Source organism: Chelon labrosus (genome assembly GCF_963514085.1).
Source record: "Chelon labrosus genome assembly, chromosome: 19".
In the NCBI taxonomy this organism is placed as follows: Eukaryota; Metazoa; Chordata; class Actinopteri; order Mugiliformes; family Mugilidae; genus Chelon; species Chelon labrosus.
The window spans coordinates 19,748,978-19,769,931 of NC_140352.1; the positions used below are offsets into that span (position 1 = coordinate 19,748,978).

Sequence of the window (20,954 nt, forward strand, 5' to 3'; positions counted from 1 at the left end):
CGCGCGGCAGTTTCTCCTTTTTTGTATTCCTCAGCTGATGCTTATTAGAGTTGTGGAGACAATTACTGCCTCCACAAGGAAAAATGGCACATCTGGTTCAAATGCATTCATTTCTTTTCAAAGAATAATGACTCATTGTCTCTGTGAATTACAGTAAATGTGAACTGTTATTATCAAATTCTCATTAGCATTACACACCATTCAGTGGCATTTAGAGGCATTATAAAGGCACTTGGCTTTCCTTTCTAAGAATTATGATGATTTCAGGGGAACTGATGACGTTTTTTTTGGAAGCTGTAGGTTATTTTTCACTGCTTAATTCCATCCATTCAACCATGCCAGTGGTTATCTTTCTCTTTTCTTTAATGGACATAATAGGTCAATTAATACCGCTGTGGTGGCCGGAGTGCTTACTGACCTGGTTTCTAAGTTCCAAAATTGGTGTCTGAACTAAATAATTATCATGCAGGCTGAGTGAGGGTTTCAGCTTGGAGGAATGGCATTAAATGCACCCACTAAGCCCCTGACTCCCAAATGGGTTACCAGCTCATACTGAGCTCACAGTAAAAGCATGTGATCAAAGGCAGAAAATCTTTTTGGTGGGTCTAAAGTGAACGACTGAGTCAACAGAAGTCAGTAGTAGGGGTTTTTAGCTCAAGTAAAATATTGTAGGCCAAAGGTTTTTTAGGAAAACTTGAATCAGTGAGAATCAGTGGGATGAATAGGTACATCACCGTATGCCTTATCTAATGACCGAAGACAGATTAAAAGTGTCGTCCTCTAACCTGGACAATGGTGACAATGGCAATGAAGACAGGCGGGGGACACAGGCGGTTTTGGTGGAAGTACCAGCGCCGGTCCGTCTCGCAGGGCAGGATCTCGTAGGCCACATAGCGTACGAAACGTTTGTACAGGCCCAGCCCCGTCTCGTCCAACAGGATCTCCCTCTGCAGCGTGCGGCGGCCATTGGCGATGGCCCGTCGGAAACTGCTGGAGCGTTTGCTGCTCATCTGAGGAAAGGTTAAAAAAATAAATAAATCACAAGATCTTCAAAATCTTGGATTTTAAACACACTTTGAGCATAAGTTTCCTAATTAGACTGAAGAGACACTCTTTTTCAGAGCTGAAAGAAACACACTCATTTGGTTTCTTGGTGAGAGGAGATCAGGAAGGTCAATAGCATTCTCTCATCTGTATGCTAAATATGAAGCTACTGATTAGCTTAGCATACGGTCTGAAATGGCTAGTGTCGGTCTGTTCTAAAGCTTACCAGCCATGCGTATCTCATATCACCTCATGAAGTCTTCATCAACATGATGTTTGCTCGTCATGTTTGCCGGCAGGAATACGATGTCAAACAAAGCTAAGCTAAATGTGCTAAATGAGCTACCAGACTTCTCAGATATGAGAGTGGTATCAGTCTTCCAATCTAACTTTCAGCAGTCAAGCAAATAATTGCTTTAATAAAAGATGAAACGTTCTTTCTTAATCTGCCAGCCCGCTTGCTGTGTTATTTTTATTGCTATAAGATGACTTAATGTGTTTTGTGTGAGACACTTTATGAGCGTTGCTCTCACCAAGCCTGGAAGACACCTTACCAGGATAAACAGGTCGCATTATTGCCTCCTGCTGAATTTCTCATCTCAGCAATTAAATCTAAAACTTTTCATACACTAAGTGGATCAAACTTCAGCATAGGAGGATAGTTCTCATATAATCCGAGGGAAGCACGTCAGTGTTATTAATCATTAAAGATAGGGACAAAATACTGTCAGTGAATTATGTTGCATGCGTAGACTAGCTAATAAAACTTACAAATAATCACACACAATGATAAATCAGTATATTAAAAATGTTCACATTTCTTTGAGTCCCTTCTGTGTGACATAGAGATAAAAGACAAATGTTTCAAAGCATTAGAGGCATTACTCAGTTTGGTTAGAGTATATGAGTGTATCTGAGTGACTGTGTGCCCGGCAGTCGAATATCTTATTTTAATTAAAGCAGAAATTAGGAGGTAAAAACAGTACTTAACGCTTAATAAATCTAAAACGAGTGTCAATTTTATTCAAGTATTTTTCCTCATGTATTTCAGCAGCAACTAAAACATCAATATTAAAGGCAAGTTGTATGTTTAAACAACTGACAAGTGCTTTTTTGCCACAAGAGGGAAGACAGAATGGAGCTGAATATTCATAGAGATAAGAGACTTAAATAAGGTATAAGTGGCTTTTAATTTAGACAAAATGTGAGTGTGGCTGCCGGCTGAAGTGATTGTTGCTGAGACATCACAACAAATGGGCTTTCTGCCCTTGAAAAAGGTAAATCTTTGTGAACGGGAACTTTTCCATAGAAAGAGAGGAAGTGTGCGTGCGCTGTATATTCGTGTTATCACAGACTCCAGGTTTGCTTAGCGAGCAGGGGCTCTGCAGCAGCCTCCAGGCCAACAGGACCGGCTCTCGATAAGTTCTTTAATAGAGGCTTAGGGATGAAAACTATCCTAATGCCACTATTTTGACAGCCGTGGCAGAGGACTGTCAGGATAACAACAGAGAGGGTTCTTTTCCTCCAGAGTAGCTGCTGAAAATACCGTCTGAAACAGCTACCTACAGCAGGGATTCTTCAGAGCCTATATCTGCATTTCCTTACAGACGACAGGCGTGCAGCAATCACATGTAAGAGTTGCTAACGGCTCAAAAGCGATGTCAAGATGCGTGCAACAAAAACAGTGCGGCTCATATGAGGCAGAGTAAGTAATTACTTTTAAATCAAACTAGTGTTATAATGAAAATGAGTTTCAAGGAAAAGCGGAATGAGTTTTATGGACCAGTTTTGTCATAATATTAACTTTAGACAATATGGCAGTGTCATGGAAAGTGTAATGAAACCTCTGGAGGGGGCCCGCAGGAAGTACAACCCCACCATTAAAGCATGCCATCCGTAATCCATTAACCAGGTCCTATTGCTCGTAGACCCATTATACAAAGACACAGCGGGGGGCATAGTGAAAGGAATTGTGGGTCAGTATCTATAAAAGCTAATGAGCTAAACACACTGGAGGACAAAGGCTGTAAATAAACGAGCAAATAATGAAGAATTAGAACAGCTGCTTCTTTTTCTAGCCCCTTTTCACGGAATAGCTCGGGAAAAAAAAAGAAAAAAGAAACAGGGAAAAGAAAGTGCTTTTGGAAGTCAGCAGAGCAGGAGGTGGTAACCAGCCTAACTGTGGGTAATTACGACACTGGTGGTTGTACAGTGAGGGTGTGAGGGCCTGTTGCACAGTGATAACCAGAACCATGTCGAGCAGGGCTGCTGGCTCTCCCACAGATGGAGGGCTGCATATTTAGTATGGAAATCAGGCCTGGAAAATGCAATTATACTATACTTGAGGCTGATAGCGAGAGCAGGAGAAGAGGAGGAGAGGGACATTAGCAGGCAGACTGGGGGAATTAAGAAGATACGATGCCTGCCCGAGTGAGCTTGATTCAGAGATACTGGAGGCCACCAGTGGACGGTGAAGGTGAGATACTCCCTTTCTCGTCTTAAATATCTTCATACGGAATTTACAATTAAAGTGTGCGTTTATGTACATGCTCTGCTAGGTTTCCTCTCTAAATAGAGTCTTTGTTTCTGAGTTCATCTAATCTGTTTGGCTCACAGATGCTGCCTCTCTATGTTAACACAATATCGTCTCCCGTTCATACTGAGGCGGTGAAAATTTGTTCCCCCGGGGACACGGCTAAGCGTAGCTGTCACTCCGCTTCACCTTCTCTGACATGCAGGACCGCCGCCTCTAAAGTGAGCATTAGCAGCCTTTTGAAGTGACGACATGGGAGAGACGGCAAACCGACAATAAGGCGCGCACGAGCAGCCGAGAGTAGAGGTGAGAGGAGCGACGAAGCGAGGTGATCTGGAAATCACATGACATCGGTGAAACGTCGCAAGAGGGAAAACCTCTGACTTGTGCATCGGCAAGAGTGCGAGTTCCAGGATGTGGCAAAGTCTGCCAGGGAATAACTGATGTCGAGGCTATGAGCGCAAAGACAAAGATAGTATTCCCCCTCGGGGACCGCTGAATGAGGCAAGCTGACAGGACTGTGTGTACGTGTGTGTCAGACAGCAAGAATCCATCCTCCTTCTCCTTCCTCCTTTTCTTGCAAGCTGCATGTTGCCTCCTATACATGCTGCTCTCAGCTCTTGTCAATTACCCTTGATGGATTCATTAGCCACGCCACATGGTCAATACCTCACAGCTCAATACTAATTAGTAATAACAATTTAAAAAAATGTGGTGGAAAGGCCATTTAGAGTGTCTGCACTGCAGATACAAGTTTGTGGTGGTGACCATCTTTGTATCGCTCCTTTTGAGACACACTTAAATCAGTTGTCTTTGCTAAAATTAGCCAATTAACTGCACTTACAAAGTGATTTACCATTGCCCGGCTACCGGTCCCTATTCCCATTTACTATCTAATTTGTGAGTCATCCAGAAGGCCAAAATCCCCCTCTCCTTTACTCTCTCTCTCTCGCACATGCACTCTCACAGCAGAAACTAAATCACTGCAGATCTCAGCCTCTCTGATTCCACCCTGACCCAGATATTCAGGTTCTTTCTTGCTCAAATCCTTTTAAAATGAAAGACCACCTCTTTTTTTTTTTTTTTTTTTTCTCAGCAGTTTTCGGCCACAACCTTCCCTCATGCTTTAATCATCGCAGCACTAAAACAACAAAAACCTTCACCGTGGGACACTTAGGCAAAGTGCATCACTTTTAGTCAGCAATCCATTTGAAAAGGAAAGCCTTGACTGGAGTTTGGTGGCAGATGAGACGCTGACAGGTAGCAACTGTGTCCCTTGAGAGAGATGCACTTAATGTGAGTTTAAAATTTTAAATACTGTACGTCAGCTGCCTTCAGAGTGGGTTTCTCCACTCCAATGTGACAAAAGTCTTCTTCAATTAAAGCTGAAAATGCGAAAACTGTATTATGTAAGTGTTTCTTTAACTATACCTCCCGAGGGAGAGAAAATATTGAGTGCAACATTTGGGCAGATGGGTAAAAATGAGACCCAAAGCAACAGTCTTAAAATCCATCATCCTGAACAAAGAGAATCCCCCTGCCATAATCTCAGAAACGCACCCTCTTCCGTGTAATTAACCGTGGCAGCCATTTTGGATCTCGGTCAAACATTAGTCAAATAAACCACCCGAAGGAAAACAATGACATACTTCTTCAGTTACACAGCAGGAACATGATAACATCAGAGAACTCTCTTTAAAGGAATCGATATGAGGAAATAACGCTGGCAGGAATACATGAGACTTTAGGATGACCCGATTTTACCCTCGCTTCATAAACAGATGCTCGTCTATCACAGAATTTTCTCCCTAAAGCCTCAACGTGTGACATTTGACACCTTACTTGTCTCTCAGCCTCGTGCACTGACGAAAAAAACTGTTTATGTGTTACTGTACAGAAAGAGGTGTGTAGCTGCTTCAAATAAATGTGTGTTGGTTGTCTTTGTGTGTAAGAAAATTGTGCAGAAATACAGACCAATACTTTGAGTGTGCGTGAGTGTATGCACAGTTTCCCAAGAGAGGTTTTAGCAGAGCGTACTTATTCACCCCTCTGGCTGAACTGATGGAGTTCTCTGGCTACGATCGCCCTGCATGAAAGATGGGCTGAATGTGAGCGATGCGAGAGGCAGACTTGTACTTGCGCACACACACGCACACACACAAAGACAGCAGAGAAGCTGTTGCCTAACGGTGCGATTCAAACACATTTACACCCACTGAGGTCGAGAGAAGCGGTGCGGATTCACGGCTGCAAAACTCCCTGACTGGATGTAGAACAACAAATCGGAAACATGTTGAACACGGCCGTTAGAGACGGAGAGAAATCTCACCAACTTGTGAGCTGAAAGCGCTGAAAACGAACACAGACGGGCCGAGCACATGCACACACACTCTGCATCGTGCCATGTTAATAACGTGGAGGGATGTTCAATCTCCTGCTGAGGCCAGACAACGAATCAATGCAGACAGCAGACTTTAAGCAGTGGCTGGAATATAATGACAGCACTGAATTCTACAAATCAGAATATGTTGCACACTGTGAAGTGTTTCTCACGCTGGATATGTGCCTACAGAGATACTGAGATGCAAATACAGGTTAATAAAGAAGGAAAGGGTGAACCGGACCATAAGCAGCAAATAAGATCTTTGGAAGAAAATGATGATACTTCGAGAGACTTGGTGAAAGTGATAAGTCAGAGAGCAGCAGTGAGAAGGTGAGAAAAAAGGTCGAAGCCGTACGCTGATGACCTGTTTGAAAATGTCATGCTACGTGCAGCCCTTCCTCCTCCTCCTCCTCCTCCTCCTCCTCCCCCCGCCTCATAGCAGTCTGGAGCTCATCCCAGAGAACAGAGACCTGCAGAGCTCACGCATCACACGCTGCACGACGGGACGCCAGATTCTCATCAACATTTGAATATCATCTTAATTACTCAGCAAATATGTGCTGGCAGTGCTCATGCGTATGAATGGGAGTCTGGGACCGGGACAGCGTGTGTATACTGGGGAGACAGACAAAGTAGAGGTAGCTGCATTAATTAATGATAAACTTCTTGAAAGTGTTTAAATATATATATATATATATATATATATATATATATATATGCTAATTGTATGCGTGCGCTAAACGAGGGAGTATGTTCTGTATGCATTCACGTGTGCCTATCAGATGAATCTTTAAAATCAGAGCCGGGGGTCGATATCCGTGTGAGGCTGAGCGTTCTCAAATTACCTCAGATTACTGCCTGCTACTACCAATGCTGGACTAATCGAAGGCAATTTGCATTTGGCTGATGGGCAATTTTAAGAGCGTCTCCTGGTACCGTCGGAGGCGAGGCAGGTTTTTTATTTATTTGTCTTTTCGCAGAACATATGGCTCACAAGGTAAAGAGGGGCGAACGAAAGAGGAGGAAATGGGATCTGGGGGTGAAGGAGGCAGGTTCAAAATGAGGTGGGAGGGTAATATTGCACGGCTTGAGTAGGAGAGGACTGAGATGAGAATGCGCTGAAATGAGATGGATAAAAAAAAAAAGCACACACTTGAGGACTGCTGGAGGAAGAGAAATGCTCACGTCCAAGAAGGAGGGTCGATGTAAAGGAGATGTTGCACTGTGGGAGCAACGCCTCTACGGTTATTCCTCTGTAGCGGCAGAGAGCTCAGAAATAGGACCGGCTCCAAATTGAGTGGCCTCATGTGGCCTTTATTAGAGACCACGTGTAGCCCAACACAGAAGGAGAGAAAGAGATAAAGGAAAAGAAAGAGACAGATAAATAGAAGGAGAAAGCAAGAGAGGGGGGGAAATGAGCTTAAGGGAGCAAAAATATGCCAGGAATTCCACTGCGTTGAATTAATCTCGGTGCTTACACCCGAATGGTGCCAGGAGCCAAAGGCAGGTGCTCATCTATGTGCTCAGAGAGAATGGGGCTTTCGCACATAAAAGCCCTACATGAATTGCTAATGGCGACATAACGGTAAACACAGATAGGTGAAGAAGCGGGGAAGAACTCGAATGAGCCTTAGCATTCAAAGCGGAGGCAAAGGACAAAAACAGCCTCAGAACAAGACATCTGTAGCTAAATATAAAAGTACACGGACTGTCCTCATTGTACATCAGTATGAGTTGGTGTTCAGAGAATCACCTGTTAGTTAATATATGCCGGCAGTGAAATGTGTTGGTGAATTACAAAAACATGCAGCCACACTATATCTAATATATTAATGCCATCAGATTATGATTGTGTCTGAATATGTATTTTAGAATAAATGAAATCTATTGCTTTAATACAGTCCTCTGTCAGCCTGGTGCAAGTGTTTTTTTTTTTAGTATTTGCTGTGCACAGCCTGTGAGGTTAAATGTCTGGATTTACCGACACATTAACTGAAAGATTGATCCTCCTATTGCAGGACAACGACCTGAATGGGCGAGTCAATTTTCACCACTGCAGAGCTTTCTGGCTCTGTCTGAATCAATTCTGTAACCTTTCTGAAATCCAACAAACACGTGCGATGTGTGGAAAGTTTTGTCTGTGGTGCAGGGCTCCCTCTGAATTACTATCCTTGAGTGCGCGCGTACGATCTCCACTCACCAGCTCGATGAGCTCCTGGTAGCACACCTGCCCCTCTTCATTGCTCTGGACGAGGGCTAACAGCATGTCCAGCTTGGATGGGTCCAGCTGCAGCTCATGGTGCTCCACCAGACTGGTGAAGTTCTCCACTGCGATGAAACCGGTGTTCTCTGGGTCCAGCTGGAAAAAAAAAAAAAAAAACAACAGCGCATTCTCATACCACTGGAATAAAAGCAGCACGGCGACAGTTGCATTGCGCGGTTATGCAACTTGATTTTTTAATAAGTGGCACTGCAGCGATGAAGTCTCAGTTTGCCCTGAGCGAGAACGCATCAGTAAAAGACAGCTGTGATGAATAAACAGACACACAATGGATAAAGACAAATGAGAGCTACAGGGCTTCAGCTCAGACAGAGGGAGCAGTATTAATTAAGCCGTGATGCATTTATGATGCCTTTGAAATAATTGGACCTGCCTTGAGAAAAGGGCCCCGTTGAACTTGATAAAAGAAGCAGGTCTCTCAAAACAAAACAGCAGGATGTCTGTCGCTGATCTTGGAAGCAGTGACTGAAGACAGGAGGGTATGTCATTCTAATGACCTGCTTTCCCTGGGACAAAGAAAGAAATCCCCCAGCATTAAATGAGGCTGACTTTTCAGCTTTTGTTTCTGAGTGGATGCTTCATTTGACTGTGTGAGTCCATCCTTGGTTACAGCTGTACTGTAGCTTGCAGTCACTGTGGTTTTTATAATCACCACTCACTCAGTGAGACCCAACATCCCCATGGGTTATTACTGCTGATGCCCGCATGCCAGTGCTACTCCTCGTAATTGATTTAAGCAGGAGAGTGTCATAAAAACGGGCTGAGTGCGGCTGTCTAAAATAGCACATGGTTAAAAATGGCTTGTAAACTATAGGGTGTGCGTCTACGCCTGGTTTATGTAGTGTGTGTTTTTTTGGGCGGCAGCCTCACATACTTGATTTTCCTCCCTACCCTCGCCTCTTAAATGCAATTCAATTGCTCTCCAATGGAGTGTTAATTTCTTATGCCAGCTCTCTTTAGTGCATCTCACTGTGTTTGGGAAAATGTGCCCGAGGACAAACTGAAGCAGTACAAAGAGACCACATGGGAAGAGTCCTTGCCGCGTCTCATTTTACCGTTTCCTGAATGCTAACACAGCCTCATTAGGTCTTGGATCGTAAACCAACAGCCCCTCGTTGCCCCCGGGAAGGAGGGAGCTTTCAGACGTTGCGTCAGTGTGTAGTCAGTCACGCTGGATCATCGTTGCCCGTGTCATGAGTCCACGAGAAGAATCCCGCCTAGGCTGCTTTGGTCTGGACGCTATCTGCTCCGACACGGTTATACAAAGACGTTACACCGGCTGCATGAGGAGGACGGCATTAAACTGTGCTGCACCGTGTCAGTCTCTACCGCAGGAGGCTCAAAGCTTAACTGCTCAATGAAGGAGCAAAAGAGATCAATCAGGGAATCCATTGGTGTGTGTGTGTGTCTGTCTGAACATATTCGCTGCACGTGCTTTGCTTCCCCCTACACTGCTTTCAGTGTTTTTTTCCAGTGGTTTAGTTAAACACAAGTGCTCCTTTAATTCCATTTAATAAGCTTTTTCACTCTCCTTATGTACACTTATGCATTTATTCACATGGGAGAGCTCAGTGGAGGCAGGAGCCAGTGGGTAGAGAGTTTTCCCACTGCTAGGATGGGATTTTGGTAATTTGTACACTGTTGTGTACACAGTATGTACACCAACACAACTCTTACCAGCAGAAAAAAATCCCGTATTCGATATTAAGATTCTGTACACACGCACAACCATTCTAACTCCATTGACTTTACTGAAAACCCTTCACAACGTTTGACTGCTTACACAGAATCCTTACGGACATCTCACTGTAATCCCAAACACTCAGCTCCTGGTAGGCTGAACTTAAGAGTCTGCAGGCTGAAACGAACGTAAAACCACATTTGAGGACGCAAATGAACCGCGATAGGAAAGAAAACAAGCCCGTGTCTATTTTTAGGTAATCCCCTTAACTATGTGTTCCATGGATGTTTGTTAAAACGAGGCCCCATTCTTCCCTTGAGGAGAACCGAGTGGGGTATATCTCCAGTGTTTGTGATGTGTGCTGCACCAGGATGACATGTGGAGAATACAGGCAGAGAGAAAGCAACAAAATAAGACAGGGGAGAGGCAGGGGGAGGAGAATGGGAGAGTAGGGCGTGTTGGTGGAGGGTTGAAGAAACGAAAAGAACTGAAAAATGATGAGATTGAAGTGGAAGGAGGAGAAGGTATGAAATGAGAAAGGAACAGAGGCAGCCAGAGAGGACACAGAAATGAGACAAAGACGCCCAAAGAATAAAAATGCCTGACGGCTGTCTGTTATCTGCGCGTGTGCCTAACCCAGCGGTCTAGCAGTGACTTCTCTTTCCTATAAGAGGGCTGTGACACACTCCAGTGCTCTGCACCCACTTGCCACAGAGGAGAAATAGATCAGATTCTAATGTGCTCCTGGCTCAGCCCGGGCTGACAGGGGGAACAGAGAGCCACACTGGGGACGTCTGATTACTGTCAGCCTCCATATGTCAGCACATCACTACACCACGCATACAGTGGCGGCGCAGACACAGAGGCATGCTGTATATGGCTGTGCACATTTACACAATCCGAGTGTTGACGCTGAGCTGTCATATTGCACAGATACTATTCCCTTTGTAGTCTGACCTTATTCAAGAAGAACGTCACACAGGGGAGACCGTCTGCCGAGGATACAAGGAGGTGGGGGATTGGTTCTTGTCGCCAATTAGGGTTATCAATTACCGAGATGAGGTACATGGAGATGAATGAGTGTTGGCAAGGAGAGCCAGTTTTTTTTTTTTTCCTTCCCTTGGACAGTGGCGACGTGCAGGAATACGGGAGAGGGGCAGAGAAACAGAGAGAAAAAGGAGGGAAAAAATCACTGGGAGGGGAAGCAGATATTGAAGCGATCCAACACTGGTGAGGGCGACACTTTGACAAGCTGCAAGCGTTGCCATGGTTACCAGTCGCCTGCGTGTCATCCCTTTCTTTCTCTCTTTCTTGCATTTCCCCTTTCTACCCCCCTCCAACATACTGGCTTTGGAGAGGCAAAAGAAAGACACAAAGACAGACAATGAAAGGAGGGAAGGATAAAGACGCCTGAGAGGGAAAGAAAAACGGGAAAGAATGAGAATGGAGCGATAATATGACAAAGTCTGGGATGTAAAGGGAGGCGGGGCGGGAGATTCTTGAGGGAAGGTGGATGTGTCAGGGATCTTGGCCGGCTCATGTGGGAGGAGATGGACAAGACACCGGATGGAAATGTATATACATGAGTATGAGGATGAGGAGGAGGAGGAAGAGGAGGAGGGGGATGAAGAAGAGTGAAATGCTGACTGCAGGGGAATGATCTCAGCTTTAACCCCCGAGACCTCTATTACCTTCAGCACAGTGACTGACCCCAGCCAACCACTGACTTATCAGTCTGCTCCACTGGGGCTCAAGAGTGAACCTTGCAGCCCAGGGACAAACCACAAACCACAGCAATGAACCCCCAGCCGGTACCGCCACCCTGCATGTAATACATATATTAACTGTTGGCAAACTCAAGATGGCAGACTTTTAACTGTGTTATTGGGCTTTTCCTCTGGTCAGTGTCGTCTTATTATACCATACTTGATTAATCAATTACTTGATCAGCAAGCAAAATGAAGATGTCACCTTGAGCCCCCGGAGAGAGTCACTACGATTTTTTTTCTATTTTCTGACTATTATCTGAGAATATACTAACAATTGATTTACAAAATTAAAAGAGGAAGAATCTGTTTTAAAAATTTAATTTGCATAGTGCAAAAAGCTGACATAAGGTCATCTGTGTTTGCACAAACCTCTGTGTGAATTACCAGCTGGTAAGATATAGTGCAATTAAAGTATTGTGGGCTGTATAATTATGCAAATAATTGCTCTAACCAAGAGAAACACAATTACAACAAAACAATTAGCACAATAGGTCCAGCAGAAACAGAAAATGTATAAGCAGAAGCACTTGCTCTTTTTGGTTTTATAAATAAATAAAGACGACGTCTAATAAGAAAGTGAAAGACTGTTTCTAATTATTCAACAAGCGGAACGAGGAGATGGGGATTTCAGTAACAAGACAGGAATGCGCTACCAACACTGGTATGGTTCCCAGGCCCACTCTCAGCGTCAACGTGCTAACCCTGTGGCACGGGGCCAACACTCCAGACTACTCTGGTCTCCGTGAACAACACTGTGAAGCTTGAACGGGGCTGTGTTTCTGCAGAGGGCAGTGGCATTTACAGGGCTTAGCATATTTGCATGGCATCAGATAAGGCCGTTTGAATTGTCTCTGCTGCCCTCAGGACGCAAGGGCGCTCACCAGCAAATGGGCCACTGACTCTGTAATTATCAAAATACATGCTCTGCCGTGCAGTTATTATCAGCACGTGCAAACTTTCCCATCGTGGCACTTCGATGTGACGGTCCAAAACGCTATCTTTCCTCAAGTGGACACCACTGAAGAGAGTCAGCCAAGGAATTTTCCTCGTTGCGAACAATTGTCTAACTAGATTTCCTGGAGTTTAAACACAGTTCAAACAGCCAGAGGCATTTTCAAATACAGCTCAGTGCAAATCAGTATTAAAAAATGATGAAAGGAGGCGCCTATAAGAACATTATTCTGCCTCCTCAACACAAACACACCAGAATTGTGTTCAGGACCCCAAGTCCTTAAGGATGAAATATAAATAAGCCTGATGAGAACTGAATGACACACGGGGAGATATTCACCAGCTAATGATAGCATACTTTAGTGGCTGATTGCTGCCAGCCATCAAGTCGTCTTATCAACGGCGCTGCGATGGAAAGAGTACCGGAGGAGGAGTGTGTTTGTGCGTGCATGTGCGTGCTCCGATAATGAGCATATGTGTGAGTCCGCATAGTCCAGAAATAGCCTGAGCTCAGCATTGAAACCTCCTGCAGACTAATAAACTCACTTATGTTGCCGCTGTTCCGCTCTCTTTCTCTGCCTCCTGCAGGATTTTCACGTTGTTAAGTTTGACAGGCGATATCTTCTCAACTTTTGGCCTGCGGTGCTCTTATGCGCTCGGCACATCATACTGGTTTGGGAAACTTCAGCAAATCCAAAAGCACTGACGTCTGGCGCCTTTAACACCTAAAATATGTTTCACTGAAGACAGCACCAAGCCTGGAGTTCCAAGAAGACGTCAAATGATAGTAGAACGCATGATACATGACTGCATTGTGCCTGGTTTGATTTCTCGCTGTAAAACACCAAAAATGATTTAAAAAGGGACATACCAAGAGGGAGATGATGGAGATATACTAAATCTAGAGCAGCAACAACACAAAGAAGACTCTGCTAAAACATTTTCCTGGAAAACAGTGAGGGGAAAAAAAGTGCCTAATGCTTAGGCAGGTAGCAGGCTTTCTTAAAAACCGTCTCAAAAGTGTCGGCAGATTTCACTTCTTTACAGTTTAATTAGCGAGACCTTTACCAAATCAAAGGCCGCCGCATGCAGTCCCAAAGGTGGAGAAAAAGGCTGTTGTCAGCCGTCAGAGTGAGTGATTTGGTCCAGCCTTAAGCCTAATAGGACTGAGGCCTGTTCAACTGTGGCCTTACGAACTGTCTATATGAACATACTGGCACAAGCAAAATAAACGGCACAATCAATAAAACAACCAAGTGTTTACAGTGAGGAAATATTGGCATCCAAAGACTGGCTACACTGAAAATGGATATTGACACAAGATGAGTCAGCCTCTTTTTATGCCACGCTGAAATGTATCCATGAAGGGATATGTATTGTTGAGGCATCACTAAGTCGCTACCACTAAAGTGTTTATACAGTTAAATGACTCAACGGTGCAACCACCGAGTATCTTCTCACTCATCCCACACAGGGTTCCTCCACTGGCTATGAATACGCGCACATTCATAAAAATGCAACTGTGCACATGATCGTACACACACGCACACACACGCACGTCTACGAATCCTCTCGAGTCTATTGATCAAAGTGTTGCTGACGGGCGACTCGTGGCCCCCAGACCCTGCAGCACACAATCGATCTCTCCCTTTGGACAAAAATGATTGCCCAATCTATCTGTCAATCAGCTCAAACTCCAAAAGGCCAGGTCGTCATCAAAAGCAGGAGACGTGCAAGTCACACACAACAGTCGCTTTTATCTTAAAGAAGCACTACTTAAATACACACTTCCTTTTTGAGTAGAATCTGCCCTCAAATCGATTTTGGTTTGTTAATTTTGGAGGCGGCGGACCACAGCTAAATATGACTGGAGAGCAAAAACGGCAGTTTGGCTGGAGAACTCTAAGAAACCAGATGTCAAGAGGCACATTTTTCACTGGCCTAAATATGGTCACCAGTACTGTGTTGCGACTTGGCAAGCGTCTTGAGCATCGAGGCTGAAAGAGGACAGAAACAGACAGAATGTTTAAACTCAAAGAGCAGCGTCTGTTTTAAAAGAAGAACGGCAGGACTTGAGCTTCACACAAACAGTCTATCAGCAATAAAACGTGGAATGCAGTGATATAGCAATCTTTCCTGTGACCCTCAGATGATAAGACAGGGCGTGTGGTAAGAACATCACAAAACAGAAAAAAGACAAACACATCCATGCACACAGAGCATGATTGCTGCAGCAGCTATAATGAGCCAATTACTAATTATTTACATAAAATATACAGCAATTAATCCTCCTATACATCAATGCATGCAGCAAATCCATCCATTTGCACACACATCCCTTCCCTTCCATTATCCCTTCCTCAAACCATGACACGGTGGTCTCCCTCCTGCCGCGGCTCATGATCTGACCTCGCATTCTTGGGGCCAACGTGCCTCCGTGATGCCCGCGTCTGTGGTGTAGCCTCGTGCTCTCATTTTGCCCGTGCAAACAGCCCCTGCAATCAGTCCTAACATTAGCTCTCACCCCAGTCTCCACGTCTCAGTCCCTGGGTAGACGGCGAGGTGGCCAGGAGCCTGTAACCATAGAAACCCCTGCCGCTGCTTGCTTACCTGCTCTTGTATGAGCTGAAACAGGGAGCTTCTATCCATATACTGGCCAGGGAGGTGAGAGGAGCTGCCGAGGACAAGGGCATAGGGAGGAGCAAGAGAGGGGTGGTGGTGGTGGTGGTGTTGGTAAGGATGGGATAAGGTGGAGAGGGATGTGGTTAGGTAGCAGCTGGTGCCTAAATGGTAGCGTCAGGCCGCTTCGCTGCTGCTGTGTCCCCCTGCTGCTGACGGAGAACGTCTGGTGAGCTTGGTCCCTGGTTGTTTTCTTGCCGGTGCTGTTCCTGGAGTAAAAACCGGTGCCGAGTGCGCGACGGTGGGGCAAAAGGGCCGTGACTCTGCTCTGTGGCAGTACAGCGTGGCGTGTTGGTAAACCCAGCTTCAGCAGACGACAGGCAGGCACGCAGGCAAGGCAGATCCAGCAGCTCTCATTCACTCTCCTCCTCCTCCTCCTCGCTCTCCTCTATCCCATTGCACTGACTGCTACCTCTCTCTCTCTTCCCTCTCCTCATACACACAGTGCGCCGCCTGCATACCAATGAGGCAGGGGAGGGAGGTGGCTTCTCTCTTCCAATTGCAGAAAGGGAAGGAGTGGCCAGGGGCTGCGGCTCCTCTCCTCACTACAAGTAAGGTGTCTCAGGGAGGAGGCGGAGAGGATGGGTTCCACTGCGGCTTTGCGCTTACTACTGCCACAGACCCCCCCCCCCCCCCCCCCCCCCCCCCTCCCCTCCAACACATATGTCTAGCCTGTAACTGACAGACACACACACACAAACCCACACATTCTGAGAAGACAAAAGCTGCTAATACGCAGGCATATGGTAAAATTCTGCTGCAATAATCAGATGCATTGCCACCTCCAACACACATGCCCAAACATCCTCCAAAAAGCTCAAACGAATACCACGAAGATAATAACACAAGACCACAATCCACAACACAATAGTTCATCATCAGTGACACCAGATCAACGGCTCATTTTATGGTAATCTGGTGCAAAATAAAGAGACAGCACGCAGGGAGCACAAACGGCTGGACTTGTTACTGCTTCTGCAAGAGGTGGATTTCTTGAGATCCCACCATTAAAAAGGTGTTTTCTTTCTGCACAAATCCGCAGTGACCCCTCCTCCTCGGGACAATGGGGGAGGAAACAGCGAGGGGACGTAAATCTCGACCCATAAAAAAAGAAAAAAGAAAAATCCTGAAACACTCTTAAGAGCTGGAAGACGTCGAGGATGGCGGCGAGGTTGTGACCCCGTGATCCCAGATCAAGGTTGAAGCCGGGAGGTTTCTTGTCGCCTTTGCTGTTTTCTCTGAGATTTACCACCAGCCGTTTAACTCAGCCAAGGACTCAGGCTTAGAAACTCTCCTCAGTGTGAGAAAAAGATGAAAAATATCCGGACCTCCACATTTTACCTATTTGTCTTGTGCTTTATTGAGTCAGATGGAAGCTGCTGACTATATGAAATCTGCTGTATTTACCTTAGTGGATCGGGCCTTGGCCACCTTCAGCATGGCAGAGCTCCAAGACTTTCCCTTTGTCACCTTCCCCTCTGCCGATCGGGCAAGCTATTGTTTAAACAAAACCTTAGCAATGCCCGTCCAAGTCCATAGAAACGACAGGATTCTGTTCTCTGTGAGGGGAACCTGGGTGTCGTTGTTCTTACTCCTGATCAATAGGGTTGAATAAGACAATTATGAGGTCACTGCTGAAAGATTTGCAAACCGAGACAGACTGCAAAACCGCCGAAATAAAACTGGATTCAACTGTTGCCTAGGTAACCTCAAAGCACATCCACCAAACAATGATGGACAAGCACCATGATATAAAAGAAATTATGTACAAAAAGGAAATAAAGCAGAGAAACAAACAAGACTTTGTCAAATGAAAAGGGGAAAAATGTCATTCTTTGGATGACATACTCTATGTCTACATATTACAGGGCTTGATGAAAAGGATTTTTGCATAGAAACAGGTACAAAGCGTTCTCCAATGCATGAATAAGATGCCAAGTAGGCTCACAGCTCCACCAAGGGTCACGCCAGTATCATTGTTTCCATTACACCACCATCAAGTGACATTATACAGATGACTGCCAGGGCAAGATAAGCCTTCTCTGGTGCTGGAGGCACCCCCAGCTGAACGGCCTCTCTTGAGGCCAACTAAACGCTTTGCGTACTACTCACCTCTGCTGGATGGATGCAGACGACAGGACAGACCCAGGCAGTCTGCTCCTCTTTAACGATGCCTGAGAGTGCCGACCAACAACACACTGGTCTGGCCTCTGTTTTGAGAGCAGGGAGAGAATAGCAATGACTTTCAGGGAGGCAGAAATGCACGTTAATTAGGCTGCCAGTCCGCACTTTTCCTGCGGAGCTTAATGACCCCAAGGGCCATGAGGCAGGTGTTTGTGTATGGTTGTCTTTCTGTCAGTGAAACAGCAGTGAGGGGGAGCTGTATAAAAATGAATGCCTTAAAGGGATAAATTATCAAAACTTCCTTTAAATCTTGGATTAGCCTTCTTTAAAGCTAGATTAAATTCAGCCCTGTTGCTCAGTCTGGACTTTTAGATTACCGCTACAAAGTAAAGCATTTTCAGTTTGGATTGTTACTGCAACTTCAGTTTCTACACAGACAAAAGATATCACAACATCACGGAGCCATAAAAGGAGCTGCTGTCATGTCTTCTTTAGAGTATATTATTTAAAAGAAACAATTCAGCCTTACAATGCAAGACTAGTTAAAACTTAGAAGGTCTAAATCTGGATTTCTACATTTTTCAGCATGCGAATAATCAGTTGTTATTTATATTTAAACTTATATAAGATCAATTAGACTAAGTTCATGTTTAGTTTCCTGACCCGGCAATACACAGAAGGTAGAGATCTTTGTGTGCTCGGTTAAAAGCTATTACTTTTCTCCTGGCAACTGAGAAAGGCATAAATTGTTGAGGTGTTAAAGTGGAAGGGATCCATTTCCTTTGTTTCATTGCCCTACTTATGTACCTCTACCTAAGGAGCTACCAGCTGCCAGTATTACAGAAATCTGCTAAAGAATCATGCACGCCTTGGCTGTCTGAAGGATATACAGCAGCTGAGAAGAGAAGTGGACAGGAGCTTTTGAAATTCCTAGAACTAGGATTTTGTCCGGCGATCGTCGTTAACTGTGCTGCCTATTGTATTTTAAATCCAGATTTATGCAGGACGCTTAAACAATCCAGTCATTTACAGTCTCACAGAGATAAATTCACTGAAGCTGCATGCTGCTACTGGATGGTTGAGCTTTCGTTTTTCATCCTAGCCAGACTCGCCTCCTTCTCCGTTCTGGGAAGAATGTATGTTGTGCTACAGAAAGCAATAATGACTAATTACCTCATGAAATTTTAATTCAACTGGTTGCTGCTCTGGACTGGTTGGAAAGGGCAACATCAGTATGATGTTTTTGTGTGGACATCCATGGGAGGTGGAGTGATGTCAGATGTATCCCAGCGTACATGTTTAGAACTAGGAAAAGCAAGAAGAAGAACAATTAAAAGAAACTCTAGTTAAAAACAGACAAGGTCAAGATAATATGGGTTAAAATTTCCACCACAAGATGCAGAGCTTAAGATGATTGCACCTCATAAAGACTGCTGCTAGCTCTGTAAGACAGAGTATCTCTCTCAGGATGCTGTCAGTGTGCAGGATCCCAGCATTCCAGTGTGGCTGCATCGCCCCTTTTGTTTACTTAATCTTTTACAAATTAAGAAGACAAGGTACTCTGTTTTTTTTTCCAGAGTCTGTTGGCCTCCACTAATCATAAGAATGAAAATAGATGGTGCTGCACGCTCCAGCTGCTGAAAGTCAAGCAGCAGTGATTGTGCAATAGAGGGAATCACCCGCACGGTGAAAAATGGCAGAAAAATGAATCAGGTCACTGAATGACACAGTTTTAATCCAAAGTGCTCCACTTAGAACATCTCTTGGGGACATAAAATGAAAGAGGCAAGGAAGAGGAAGGAGAGGGTTAGAGGAAGGAGGTTTAAATGAGAGAGAATTAAGGGGAGAGAGGGGAAAGCAAAGGGGAGCATTCATAAAAAGGGATGTATTTGAAATTAAACTTCGCCAACTCTGATTCATTTCACGGGGGAGCACTATTTCAACTCCGTGTCTGCAATATTCACATCTCATACGGGACAAATCTGTCAAACATCAGTTGCTATTTTTGACATTACAGTGCCACTTCTTGTTGAGCTAAGCACAGATTTTCTGAGCGGCAGTAAGGAGGAAATGTGAAGCGACTTCTGGTGTTTAAAGCTGCAGTTTCACCTCCCGGATCAGAGCCCATGTGCACCATGCAAGACCATTATTAGGATACAGCATATAAGGTTTAAACTTTAGATGCTTATAATCTAATTCATCGCTAACTGGGAGGTTCCAGTTTATACATGCAGCTACAGTAATAAAGAGCTAAAGATGCTATGGCTCACACAAGTTCCTGATCTCATTATGTATGACCCCGACTGAATAAAAGCTCATCATCTCAATATTTTTGGATACATCATCACTTAAGATTTAGGACCTAAATCCAAAACACAAATGTGTATATCTGTAACATTTATGAATATCTTCACTGCCTAAATTTATTGTGCTTTTCTTACTTTCATTAGCACCTGATAAAAACATAAATGTCTGACACAATTATATTAAGTCAGTTTGTGTGGCAGCACCAATTACATTCATACCAAGTCAAATATTATGCAGGATGGCGAATGGCATAATTTAATTGCTTGTCTTTAAGCTGCTACTGCCCTCTGCTGGTGAGATCAGCTCACATCAGAGGCCATCAGCAGCTCAATGCTTCTCCCAGGTCACCTAAGTTGGCAAAATATACTGAAAGTGCAGTAAATGTTTAAACAGTCAGCAAGCATTTGTTAGTAGTTTTACTTATGAGACAAAGGAGACGACTTGAAAAGTGTCTTTGTCGAGTGGTAATTTCTACTTGGGTTTAAAAGACTGTTTTGGTTGCATTTTATTTATTTTTTGTGTGGATAAATCACGATTAAAATGCAGTCTCTGCGTACTAGTCGGCTCCGATCTAGCGGATGTTGTCTAGCAGCAGCTTGTGTTGCTCGTGTACTCTACTTTAAGTCGGAGTGCATTAAAGGGGCAAGGGCTAAAGTCAGGATTAGGGCTAAATGTAGCATTCTTCAAGAGCAAAGTATCAGTGTTGAATCAGAAGCGCCAGCTCACTTTAAGCTGCTATGTCACTTAAACTCTTTATAAATTGAAAATAAAATACCCTAGTTTTAACATAAAAATGAACTGCTTGTCTTTTAATAAAACATTTCTGTTGCAAAAACACTCAACTGTCAACTGACAATCCCTCACAGCAGCTTTCCTAAGAGTCATCTCTGCTGCTTTGATGGACAGCCCACAGGTGCTCTGACAGAGTGCGTCCAGTGAGAAGCCCGTCACGCGAGGGGGTGGTTTGACAGCTGACAATGTGGAAATAGTTACCTGCTCTGCATGCTATGACAGGGGAGGGTGATTGCCAGTGATAACGGTAAGACCAGCACAAAGAACTCCTTGGTGTGGGACAAACTGATGGGCCTCTGTCGTGCAGCAGTCAGCACAGCACTTGTCCGCTGGCACCTGCTCAGACGCCCAAATGCTGGCACAACTGTCACAAACCGAACACACACAAAGTGTACTGGCAACACAGCTGG

General features: G+C 44.6%; 1 protein-coding gene across 2 annotated transcripts in view; it reads right to left on the minus strand.

Moving 5' to 3' along the window:
• The window catches only part of rhbdl1 (rhomboid, veinlet-like 1), a gene marked incomplete at both ends in the record, with an annotated part of 43,458 nt that extends 28,167 nt beyond the window's left edge, over positions 1–15,291 (minus strand). Inside the window, 3 exons of one of the 2 annotated variants that reach the window (XM_084568264.1) lie at positions 786–1,010; positions 8,161–8,319; positions 15,253–15,291. In XM_084568264.1, coding sequence (XP_084424390.1) covers positions 786–1,010; positions 8,161–8,319; positions 15,253–15,291 — 423 coding nt within the window. The remainder of the gene's footprint in view (positions 1–785; positions 1,011–8,160; positions 8,320–15,252) is intronic. The other variant, XM_084568265.1, reaches the window with a different exon arrangement.
• Between the last annotated feature and the right edge of the window lie 5,663 nt (positions 15,292–20,954).